At 40.8% G+C, this 13,722-nt stretch overlaps 1 protein-coding gene across 3 annotated transcripts in view; it reads right to left on the reverse strand.

Moving 5' to 3' along the window:
- Positions 1-13,722, reverse strand: part of LOC146016524 (uncharacterized) — a 111,735-nt gene that overhangs the window by 70,104 nt on the left and 27,909 nt on the right. For all 3 annotated transcript variants that reach the window (XM_083151739.1, XM_083151738.1, XM_083151737.1), the window contains exons 5-7: positions 8,889-8,988; positions 6,533-6,621; positions 6,048-6,162 (exon numbers count right to left, since the gene is read on the reverse strand). In XM_083151739.1, coding sequence (XP_083007865.1) covers positions 6,048-6,162; positions 6,533-6,621; positions 8,889-8,988 — 304 coding nt within the window. The remainder of the gene's footprint in view (positions 1-6,047; positions 6,163-6,532; positions 6,622-8,888; positions 8,989-13,722) is intronic.

A 13,722-nucleotide genomic window follows, 5' to 3' on the forward strand; every position in this document is an offset into this window, starting at 1 on the left:
TAAAATAAAGCAGTCAGTATTTTCCCTGCACAGAAACAAAATAACTCACCCAAATCTAATTCCATCTGCACAAGTAACATCTGCCCCCCTGCAGTGCACATGGTTTTGTCCATCTAAGAAGGATTTTGTCAGAAAGAATGAACTAGAATAAACCCCTATATCTCTAGTATTAGTCTAATGAGGAGTCTAATCAATACGAACCACAGATGCTCAGTTGGATTGAGATCTGCTGAATTTGGAGCCCAGGGCAACACCTTGAACTTTTCATCATGTTACTTAAACCATTTTCAAATAATCTATGAGCCGTGGTGGGGCTCATTATCCTGCTGAAAGAGGCCACTTCCATTGGAGAATACTGTTGGCTTAGCTCTGGGTACATACAGTATCCTGGAACTTATTGGTTAACGTGTGTTAGCCACAACTGTAGCGCACGTTAAGCGGGGCCGCACATCAGGATTGAATCGAAAAATGGAAGGCATTCGATTTCTGCTTGATTTTTCTTATATAAGCAAAATTGAATAGCAAAAAGGACTATATCGAACCGTGTGTACGCCCTATTAGACACAACTACATGTACTGTGGGTGATTTGTTAGTGTGCAAATTACTAATATACTCTTACTACATTATTTTCAATGCCCCAATGCATATCTATTATCAAAGAGGGACAAACTGGGGCTGTGCAACAGTCATGTCATGGAGGTGTGGCCACGGCTCACAGGAAACAAGCCAGGAGTCAGGGGGACCTGACCTTGCAGTACACCTTCATCTACTGTACCCGCGTGCCAGTCCGGCCCTGGTTTCAACCACAGATATGTACCTCCTCAGCTTATATGTCATGTATTCGCATGGTGGTAATCTAGTCACGAAAAGTGTGCCTGGAAATGGTGACCCATTTGCACACAGTGACTGAGCCACATGTGCAAAAAGTCTCAGGGTGGTGGGCATGCATCAAGACTATTGCACTAGATATAAAAGATTAAGGATTACATAAAGATAAAGGTGTTGATTTTGGGATGCGTGCAAAAGCGCATGCAGCAGCATCTACTGGCAGGTCTCCCACCCTTTTCCTTTTCCTCATCCTTATAAGTCAACATCAGTTGAAACTTGCATGTGCCCTGGGACTTTCATACATTGCCATTGCAAACAATTGGTGAAACAGGTGAACATCACCTTTGCATGCAGACAGTGAGCAGCTCTGAAGCTACTATGTAAAGGTGGCCATACACCTACAGATTTATCTTCAGATCTGGCTGGTTGGAACAAAAACATGCTTATGGATGAGAGCAAATAACAGTTGACCATTTGCTTGGAAATGCTGGAAAACTGACATTCAGAAATGACCAGATTTTTTGTTCCAACCAGCCAGATCTGAAGATAAATCTTTAGGTGTATGGCCACCTTTAGAATGCAAAGCTAATCTAAGGTGTCAATATTTTATCTTGTAGCACATGGACCCAATAAGTGTACCACTTTGCTCGCCATGCTTTGGGCAAGGTTGCTCACCGAGCTACCGCAGTGCTTGGCACACTCTACTGTTCCCATAGTCCACATGGATGGAAAAGCAGGAAAAAGTAAAAAAAAATTGTGTATAACTCATGTCGGCTATATAATGTGCCGACCATTTCACCACGTCCACCTTGTGCATGTCGGCCAATACTGTTAGACCTATTGACTGTCGAACTAATAACTGTCGATATCAAGTCTGGATACTGAAGTCTACATAAGACAATACTGCCAAACAAACAGTTAAAATGCCATACATCACATATGGAAATACCATTAATGGGAAATGCATCACAATGTGACACTGCGAACCTGCTGCGAAAGTGGAGCTCCATAATGAGCATAGATATTCACACATATATTGTGATTATTGTTCACCTACTTAATTATACATGCCCTATATTACTTTGCATCTATTCTATACCCCTCACTGCCGTTTGCTTTTAAATTGTCTCCGGAGGAAGCCGGCACAGGCACTGCTACATCACCCCCCACCACTGTGCAAGAGATTAAACTATTAATCATAACTATAATGGGAGTACCATCAGACAGCAAGTTCAGACTCTGAAAAGCAGAGGACAAAGAATCAAATGGCAAATGGGAACCGATTAAGAAGGTACAGAAAATGTAATTACAACTAATTGCAAATTGTATTCTTATTGTTTTATATGGAAAGCTCTGCTGTTGTGTTCTTACCTTTATTTAACCCAGAATTCACAGAAAAACACAGTGGGTTAATAGGAAAGGGTGCGGTATATGATTTAGAAAATGTCAACACTCAGTGAATTGACACAAGAATACCGACATTGGGGGGAATTCAATTGTTGTGAAAGGTGGCAAATTGTTGCAGCATTTAAACGTCAGCAATGGCAGCAGGATTCACACCCGTGTTCACCCAAAAATGCTTGGGGAAGAAAACACTTTTGATCAAGGTCCCGCTGCTGTAGAGTGTGGCTGGTGTCTTGCACAAGTCAGCCGGACAATGTTCTCGCTAGCAACTGAATGCCCTCCATTGTTTGAATGTATACAGGGTCTAGAAGTCGGCAGCACTATGTCAACATAATCAACATGTGGACATTTTGGAATGATGAAAATACTATGAAATACCTACTTTAATCATACATTGGCCCTAACAGCAGCCTAGCCCTAATATGTTCATAATGTATATACGAAATGTTGCCATTTAGTCAAAGTTGACATATTGCCTGTCCGCATTTTGAACAAAGTTGTCCCCATTCTGAATGCGGACATTTAGAACCATTCGACATTAGTGGATGTTGACAGTACAACCGCAATCCATATTAAAGATCGACAGTGTTGCACTGTCAATATTGACAGTATAGTCAAAATCACATCGCACATAGGCCCTTATTCTAGTTGAATCGGACGGATGCGAATTTCGGACAGGAACCGAGTGTTCTTAGCCCCGCCTTCCGTACGGATCACTCACACCGTCCGATTGCGGTAAGACGCCGACCGAACGGACCGCAAGTGGATGTTTCATGTGAACACCTCCTCCATCTGTGGGAACCTCCCCCATCCTCTGATGGTCGCCGACCATCAAATGATGGACCGAGTGGTCAGGCAGCACCGAGTGCTCCAGACCACTCGGACATTTTTCCGAATGAAAGCAGGGATATGGGAGGCCAGCTGACATCCGGCTATGTCAGCTGTCCGCCCCCCCACATGTGCTTTATGGCTGCATTACCATACGTACACCCAGCGTTTTCATGGGAACGCCCATGAAACGTGGGGTGTACGCATATGGTTATGAGCCTAAACAGCCCTTCACGCCCCTCTACACCCTTTGTTCCGATGGTTCTGTAAGATCATTTTCACCGAACTCACGCCGTGTTCGTATATGTGAGGCGTTCGCACATGCACAGATACGCCTCTGCACATGCGCAAACACCAACCGTCGGCCGTCCGTCCGCACTCGGAGCCATCCGACTCAATCAGAATAAGGGCCATAGTGCAAATCACACCTGATACCGATTCGATCCCAATGCGCAGCCCAGCGGAATCGAATGTAGAATGTGCAGCACTTTACATTTCTACTATGTAAGAACGAGGGTCATGCTCCTCAATGGTCCAATTGGGGTTGAGGCACCAAATTTTCCAAAAACATGGCCAGACAAACTGCAACAACTGCAAAGCGCAATGGAATCTGCTGCGCTATATAAGAAACAATAAATAAATAACGGTGCCATCTGATGACATCATGAGACATGCTTGGGCCCTTTGCCAGAGTCCTTGCTATATTCTGCGCAAGCGCCATTTTAGCAGCAGAAAATTTGCACACGGGCCCACTCCTTCGGTAAGCTGCCACCTCATATTCGTTTTCCCTGCAGCTACCTTGACCTCTGTTTGGCTTCTTTAATTTAGTTTTGAAGATTTTTTGCTTCTGCTGCCAGGAGATGCAACACATACATATAAGAATGAAAGTGATTTCCAAGATATTTGTATCTGTGCCTCCAAGGCTTTAAATTCAAAAACAAAAGTTATACTTAGGAAAATCCCTGATAGACTTTGTTTGAAGTGTTCTTCTGAATAACTCATATTTATATATTCTGTAAGCAGTTACATATTTTATTGCTAAAACAATGAACATTTCAGTAGGTAACTACAGAATAAAATACCCAGTTGTGTAGCTCCATGGAGCCATCTAGTGTTGGAAAATAGAACAACACATCCTCTGTGTGCAGAAAAAACAGTTAGTTCATGTTTCATGAAAACGGATTCTCGGTAGCATGGCAAATGAGGAAATTCTCCAAAAACAATTATAAGGAATAACTATAAACTAAATGTGAAAAAGTATGTATTACTTGTTACATGCAAACTGCTTCATACAATGACTGAGATAAAGAGATTATATATTATATATTATGTACCAGGAACATTGATGGGGAAGAGATATTCATTTTCATATTTCATGACTTTCCTTTGTGCTTCAGCCTTTAACCTCCAGGCAGCACACAGGTCATAAAGCGGTGTCTAACGAGAGCCCCAGACACCACACCACCAGGGATCATTACATGCTAGGTTCTGTGCAATGTACAGTAGCTGCCAATCTGGTCCGTGACAGAATCATCATCAGTGCACAGCGCTACTGCTAAGGCATGTGCAGGGTCACTCAAAAGGTTGGAGGTAGGTGCTCAAGCTTCTACAGGACCTACAGCCTCATTTGGTCTTTATTAAGTTCTGGAATTGGTATAGCTTTGTCATGCAAGTACATATACACGGTTTTGTGCCTTTAGTTAAAAATACAGATTTACTGTATTGCTCTGCCCAGACACAAAAATCTAATTGTAAACTACTGTAGATACAGCACTTGCTCCTGAGGAAGCCGGACACTTACCTATCAGGGGAAACACGTTGAGCAATACCTCACTACCACCTGACAAGGACCTATTCCTTCAGTGACCTACCCACTTCTCCCAAACTAAAGTGCACCTCGCTGGAACTGAATCGGAGAAAAACGCTGATCCCTAATTGAATCAGATGTCAGAGCGGGCCATGTGCTGGGTGTCTTGAGCTCTTGAAATCGGGATGCAGTCAATTTCCCGGCGTCAGAATCCTGACGCTGGAATCCCAAAACTTTCTCCCTCCTTGGGTGTCCACGACACCCATAGAGGGAGAATAAATTAGCGTGCCGAGCGAGCGAGCCCGCAAGGGGGGGCGCTCCACTTCCCCCCTTGTAGGGATTTCGGCGGTCGGGATTTCGGTGTCGGCATTTTGAACGCCGGGATTCCGAACGCCGGGATTCCATACCGAATCCCTTGAAATCATAGAGCATTGGGAAACAATGGTCATATAATAAACCCTTGGATTACAAATTCCTCAAATCATCTTCCAGAGGATAACCAAGGGTGGTAATATTTTTAAGCCTTGTTCAGCTGCTATGATTTTTTAATCATATATTTCATCTAAGTGAGAGACTGTGTCTATTATATATTAATTCTCTTTTTTATTATTATTATTTTATTTATTGATTGCTAATATACCTATTATAATTAAAACGTGTTAAATATATACCGTCTTGTGTATTTTTCAGCCAGCGCTGGCACATAATTCTTTATTTTTTCTTCTTACTGCAAATAAGGGATTGACTACCCCTAGTGCCAGCCACTGCTAATTGCGCACCACACATTTCTCTTTTTACATACACCGAAGCACCTGGTCACGTAATAGCAGTCACTGTTTTGGGAGAAATGCACTTTTTACAACTACAGCCGTGTCTAATCAGACTTAGGGGATGATTCAGACCCGCTCGTAGCGGGTAGTGCCCACCCAGAATTTGGCCATCTCCAGCCAGGATAAAAGTCAGTTTAGACTGACTTTGTTCTATGAAAAAATAATTCGATAGTGAGCGACCATCGAATGATTTTCTCCTGTGCGGTACACATCCACTCGCATTTGCCAGTTCCCTAGGCTGTAAATAAACACAGCCTCGTGATCAGGTGAGAATCAGGCGGTTAGTAGGGGAGATTACCCAAGTAAACATGTTTCCCTTACAGCAAGAGGCACCTGCATCCCTACTTACCTGGTAATTGCGACGTAGCTTGTCCTGCATTGATTTGCATATTTCAATCATCCTTATAAGGTCTACTCTTGTGATTTGTACTTCTGGTGTGCGGTTTTCACTGCTTAGTAAACATCTGATGGCAAAAACATACACGATAGTTGTTTATTTTGACCGATGTCTGGTGTTTGATACCATCTACTAGTTTCAATATTACATATTATACTTTTACATGTTTTTAAGCATTAAACAACCTATATTGTTCTCCATGCACTGGCAAATGTCCACTAATTCTTTGCAATATACAGTAGCACCCAGACACTAATCCATGAAATGTTCTTTATACCCAATAAATGCTTTGCAAATAAGGCCATTTACACTAAAGGTAGGGGGCATGAAGCAATCCTAAGTGAAGCTTTATACACCCACGTTACAGCATACATTTATTTACATGATATAAGACATAGAATGTCGGCATTTTCTGGTTGTATCATGTCATTACTTACTGGAGCTTATCAAGAACAGCTTGCAGTGCATTGCCAAGTTCCAGTGACACTGATGCTCTGGAGCTTAGTCCTTCTGTCAGCAGCATCACCTTGCAGGGAAGGAATCACACAGGGGCATACGTATATTACTATAGCCTCATACAGCCAACATAGCATAAGTCCACAATTTACTTTTCAAACAGCAAAATAATTTCCAACTTACTTCCTTCTCTTGACTACACTTTTTATACAATGAATTTTCTATTCAAAACATCCATTGTTATAACAGAGAAAAACAATATTTACAAACACCAACGTTTTCTATAAAATACAAGTAACAATTGTATCCTAAAGCCCCATATACACTACTCTGGCAATTCTGGCCGCAGATGATATAGTTAACGATATTGGCCCACTGAACGATATCGGTAAAGATATTGTTCAGTGACATCACCGCTCAACATGTGGATCCTTGGCTACTGTATATAGCCAAATTGACCTGCATGTTCAGCAGATGGGAGGGGTCCTTACCGATGTGAGGAATGGCGCATCATTAAGGATATTGAGTGTACGCACTAAAGGATATTGTAACAGATATCGCACAGAAAGGGCCTTCTCAATGATATATTATACAATATCTTTTAGTGTGTGGTATATGGTCCCTGGGTCAAAAATGTCTAGGCCTATCCCTATTGGTCGACAGTGACCAGGTCGGCACCTGAAAAAGGTTGACATACTATAGGTCGGCAAAGACAGAAGGTCGACACAAGCTTAAGATCGACTCTCAAAAGGTTGATTTGAGTTTTTCACTTTTTTGGGGTGTAAACTGATATGGTTCATACTTTACTATCCTAGAGGGTATAGAATGAGAATATAATAGTGTGCCGAGCGCATGGAGGGTGTGTGTATGTGGCTTAAGTAAACTGTGCACAACAGACCGGGGTTATCATCTATGGCTCGAGATCCACAATATGAAATACAGGTAGCAGCTGGGTGTCAGTGATGCTCTGTTGGTGAACAGCTGGCAGGAAATGTTGCAGACCATGAGAGAACAGGCATCAGTCCGAATAAAAGGAATAAACCCAATCATTTTCAAAGCAAACGTTTAATAGATCGGGCAGAGTTGTTGGAATCATGCCAATGCCTGCAGCTGGTCAACCACTATTGGTCAACAGTCAAAAGGTTAACACATGAAAAAGTTCCACGACATGGTCAAAAAGGTTGACAAAAGCAACAGGTCGACATGGGAAAGGTCAGAATTCTATTTTCTGGACACACCCAGAAAATCGGACTGCCTGCACAACCAACCAGATGCAGCAATACTGTATATCTGTAGATATATAGCAGCTATGCTGCACAGCCAGGGGAAAATGTCTGTGATCAGCGTAGTTCACAGGCATAGCAGGGTACACATCCAGCGACATGAATGTCAGTAATATTACTGTTAAACCAAAACTTTCCATTGCTCTACAAGAACTTCCCTCTCAAATGTCCACATTCTCCCGTCCTGATCTGGCAGTACCATATCTCATGGTAGTAAAAAGGCTTTGATGAATTGGCTCAGGCAGAACTCTTTCCAGTGCTGACCTCATTAATGATCCCAAAAATAAAAAAGGGATTTAAAATTCTCTCCCACAAAGTAGAGCTTCCCTGTGACACACACTACATGTATTTTTGAATAATCACCACACAAGATCTTGTCTCCAACTGTAAGTACCAATATAAAATGGTATCCTCATCACAGAGCAAAAATGTACTCAATTTGTTTAGCGAATCCATATACACCTTCTGTTCACAAGTCTCTACTTTCTTGTACTGTATTAATTTATTCAAAACTATCCTCTCATCTTTCTACTGACATCCTTCCATCAATATTCAAAGTACATTGTCATTAGTCCTGAACAAAATCTCTCGGAAACTACCATCCCGCCTCACTGCCCCATTATGAGAGACTTGCCTACATTTACATCAGTGAGACTGCACTGGCTACATTGTAAATGGCAGTGACTACCTATTGCCCTAAAGGCAGTCACATTGGGAGGAGAGTCCTCTCTTTGGGACTGCCAGTCCAGGCTACGATGAGCAGAGAGCTGGGTTCCTGCAGGGAAGCCACTCACTTCCTTATCGTGCAGCCCAATCCAATTTCTATGACCTGCAGTCGATGCAGCCCATAGAAGCCAGGTCTTTCACATGCATAGTATCGTCGCCGCTACTGCATATGTGCTGGGCCTGGCGCCTGCCTCAAAATGCCATAGGTTTTTAAATTCTGTATGGTGCTAATATCTGTGCACTGCTCAATTAAATAGGACAGCAAATTATATACATACTCCATTCTTCAGATAACAGTACATATCTGGCTTTGTTCTCAATCTCTTACCTGTCTTTCCAACTGTAACACCTGGGACTTCAAAAGATTGACACGTCGTTCATCCAAGCATTCATTCTTACCCTCGTCTATCAGCTGCTTATACTGAAATCTAAGCAAGAAACACGCATCATCCAAATCATGTTAGACAAATATTTCCAATTTGATCTGCTAATTTATTCAAATTAAATATGTGCACATTTATTTTTTTACCATTTTTTGCTGGTGTCACAACAAATGACAGAACAAAAGATAAAACACTTTGTAAAAAATAATTTTCAATCTTTGGATTCAGTTTGTAAATGACACAGTAATGTTTAGCTACGCTAGACAACAGCAATAGATTCATATTAATGGAGGTTGGCCACTTGCGCATTTTCCAGATAGTTGAACCAATCACGTATAAACATGATTGACATTAACCATTTAAAACTCGTGAGCGGCGCGGCTTAGAATGTTCCTCTGAGCTCTGTCTGTACCGTGACACATTCCTTGCACCCCCCCCCCCCCCCACACACACACACACACCATCATGTGACATTATGGTAGCCTGTATACGCTGACTATCTGCCAGTCACTTTTCGCTACTCTCCGGATAGATTTTGAAAAATAAACAATTTATAGAACAGCTAAGAAAATCATATGCTTAAAAAAAGGTACTTAAATGTACCTTCCTGTATAAAGAGATAAAGAAAACCTTTTAGTGGCATTGCTGCTTTAATAAAGTTCACTTTGTGTTGAGTACTATGGGCTTAAAGCCAGGTCCTGGGTTGTATGACTATCTTTCCCATGAAGTTTTAGAATTCTTAACTGCCTCCTGCTGCTGATTAGAAATTGTGACCACAAGAGTATAATTATGTTCTGAGTTGACTGCATTGGTGGTTCATCCAAGGCTATTCCAAAGAAAAACTGACTGTTCTTCCCACACAATAAAATGTCAATGACCCAATAAAATAGGCCTAAAATAGAATATAAAGCTAACAGCCATTAAGATTATAACAAAAATACAGATATAAACTAAAGATTGGGGTTCTACCTAAGTTTAGAAGTACCGTAGTTCTAGAAGAGGACTACAATAGTTCTACAAGAGGACTATAAGAACATTTTATTGAACATGTAAGTTACCTTAATGGACACGCTAACTTTTCCAATTTTTATTCATTAGATATAAACTTTCCTTCTTGTTGTCAGCCAAACATCATACAGTTTTCCTTTCAATCTTTAATTACAGCTACTTCTCAGTACGACATGTTCCGTACAGTTATAAACAGAAAATCTAATAGAGTGGTTTTGGATGGAAAGGGAGTACAGATTATAGCAATTACAGAAAAGGCTTGATACAAAATTGTTCTCTTTAGCCTTGTGACAACACTGATTCATGAGTCTCCTCTCTGAAACATTTGTCGTTTGCTATGGTACAGGAATGACAGAAGTCACTTTAACAGGTAGATGCATGGTGATATGCATGTCTTATTTTATATTGCCATAATTAGGAGCATCTCTTTCCTCCTCCAATTACATTTTTTGTTTTCATACATTGGGCTTTATTTATAAAGCAATACGCTGCTTCCAGGTGCATTGGAGGTGAGAATTTAGAGATGGCCCTCACAGCAAGGCATTACACTGTGAGGGCTGCTTTAAATGTTCTCCTCCAACCCTCCGGGATGTGTAAGTTTCGAAAGCTACTGCTCTGTAAATAAAGCCCATTGTGTATTTGTACTAACACATTGTCAAATTGTTTTAAACAAATTGATAATTAAACATGGGAACAGTTGTGCACTTGTACAGAGAAGCAGATAAATCCAGAGTTTGGGGGTTGCCTGGTAGTGTCAGGAAAAATGCAGGCTTGCCCATGCATTTCCAGGGAAGGCGTCTGAGGTCAGCTCTGGCCTTGATCAGCCTGTATCTGTCGCACTGGCAGAGTAGGTCGGACTGCACACACAGAAAAAAATCATACGACGATGAGCAGTTGCGAATGGATTTGTAGCTAATCGCAAAGGCTGCAATATTTTCACAAGCTTTTTGCAGGCTTGCACAGTGCTGGATTTCACTCTGGCTGGGCAGCAATGACCGGATCACTGGGCTCTGCAAACTTGCAGCTTAGCAATCAGTTCTGAATAACCCCCTAAGTCCTGGGTCCACGACTCTGCTCCCGGCCAGGGGTATGGAAATAACCGGCACTTGTCTGAAGGCAGTGTTACATCTTTATCTCATTTGCATTTCTTCAGAAACATGGTGCTGGTGCCATATTTATGAAGATTATCAATGGGAAAATGGTGCTGTAGAGATATCACATCAGCGGTGGATGCCAAAACATCATTACGTGGAAAAAAAAAAAAGATAAACTTTCCACAATGTGCTCTGATTGTCCCTCAAGGAGGAAATGATCATTCATTTTTAATACTTTGTTGATTCCTTTGCTTTGTTCCCTGTAGATGTCTTTGATGTGCTGCTAGAAGCGGTCTACATAGTCTACTTTGCACCTGGTTTTTCTACCTGTCCTTGTTCCTGTTCTTGTGTTTTGCTGAGGTCTTCTAGAAGCAATCCTCCTGATTTACTGTTTTGCCTTTTCAAGTTGGTATTCTCTGCCATAGGGCCAGTATTTATCCAATGCTCTTTTATATGTATTCCAATTTCTATTTTACAAGTTACTGTACCTATTGTCTTTACTTACAGCCCCTTCCCCTACCCTGCCAAGAAGCCTTTGCTCCTGGTACGTTGCTGTCCCTATTTGCAGTTTACAGGTTTGAGTGAAAATACATTTATAACATATTACACTATGGGGGGAATTCAATCATTTACTGTGCTAATTCAATTGATGCTGACCGCTGGCATTATCAGGGATTTTATTTCACCTGCCCGGAGGCCCAATGAATGCCATTTTCATTGGCTGCCTTTATATTTGTTCTTTTTGTAAACATTATGTTCGTCTATACACCACTGTACATTAGGAACTCACTAAGGGTTAACAGGCTTTTAGTGTGCTCTGACAACTAAACATAAAGAACTTTATTTGGATAAGAAGCTAGCATTTAATTCTGCTTCGTAGCAGCTTGGTGTTGGATATACAGATCAATGGTAATATTGCTTTTACTAACTGTTGTCTCACACAGTGGTAGATGTATTAAGACTGGAGACGGGATAACGGTGAAGTAAATATCTCACCGGGAAATCAGCTCCTAACTGACATTTTTCAAAACCAACCTGTAACATGACAGTAAAGAGAGGATTGACTGGTACGTTACCACTTTCCACATCTCGCCCTTAATACATTGTGAATGACCTTATGCCACCATTATATCTGATGGTATGACTACAGACAATGGCAAATACATAAGGGCAATGTAAGATAATTTTATGAATATCTTTATTTCCAATATTCTACAGATGAATCCCAAAAATGTACTTTATTGGATGGGATGTTCCTACCTGAGCAATTTTTACAAAACTCTGCTCTTCTGATGGATCCCATAAGATTGGAGGAGGTAGTTAACAACATAATATCTATCAAACCCTTTTGGGCAACTGGCCCAGACAAGCTTAATAGAGAGATTTAGTAGATACCTTCGGCCAGGATTTGATACATTACAAATCGTTATTTAATACTATTTTCGAATCTCAAAATATCCCGACATATGATTCAGTGATAATTAAAATTATCTCTGTGAATTTATTTGGAGTAGCCATCTTGTAGACAGATTCTACTTATTAATAAATGACAATAAATGACTTCTAAGTTCCTGCCTAAGAGAGTCAAAATTGTCCTCCCCTCCATAATCAATCAGGACCATACAGAGTTTACATGGTGCTGACATTCCATAGTTAATGTGGGGAATGTCATTTCTGTTATCCAAGCTCTCCGTTCCTCTGGGTGCCAAAAACAATCTCTCCCAAGAAGCCAAAAAACATATGATTTAGTTACCTGGGATCACCTCTTTGAACCTCTTTGGCACAAGGGAACTCATTCAGCTTTTACTTACTTTATTTATATTCCAATTCCAGTATTCACGCAGCTAAAAATGATTATCTTTCAGCTTCTGTGCTGATTGAAACGGGGGACGAGACATGGGTCCCTAATGTCCACACTACATTTTGCTTTGGCCCTTTGAACCATTAGTTATAGTACAGCATTACGTAAATTTGCATTTGTTATGGTATTGCAGTAGGATCTTCAGAGCCCAAGTTGGCTTTAATTGCTGATGAGATGAGTTTACATGTTTTAGACCCTCTCTCTTTCATTCCAGCAATAGTTCATAATATTTAATGATTTGGGTCCTTTGTGGGTTAGAGTAAACTTGACCAAATATAAATTCTACCTTTGACTAATTTTCCCTGTATAACCTAGGAGTACCATATACTTACGCAATTCCAACACTCTTGCAACAAAATTAAAATATCTTATCCTCCTATCTCCTTTGGGCAGAGTGGCTGTGTTGGAGAGCATTATTTTCCCTACACTTTCTGAATTGTTATATTAAATTACTGCCCCTTTAAAATAATCCTTACACAAGCGAATACTGTATATATCATTACTCAATTTATGCCCATTTCTCTATGGTGGGTCTGTCAGTTATTAAGCCACCTCAATTTCAAAGTCCCTTAGAAATTATGGGTAAAATTTAACAGGATGAGACATTCAGACAGTGAGAGATCTCCAGGTTTTTTAAAGCGGCAATCATCTACACCGCAAAATCACACGGTTTCTGAATCTCTCATTCTATTAAATTTCACCCTAAATTTCAGTCAGTGATACTGTTGTCAGGTTGCTCATTCTTATACCTATTTCTGAGTTATTTTGTCTGTATTGATTGCTATTTAAGCCACGGTTCTATATTTTAATAGGTTT

The sequence above is a fragment of the Crinia signifera genome, chromosome 1, assembly GCF_055691185.1.
Source record: "Crinia signifera chromosome 1, ASM5569118v1, whole genome shotgun sequence".
In the NCBI taxonomy this organism is placed as follows: Eukaryota; Metazoa; Chordata; class Amphibia; order Anura; family Myobatrachidae; genus Crinia; species Crinia signifera.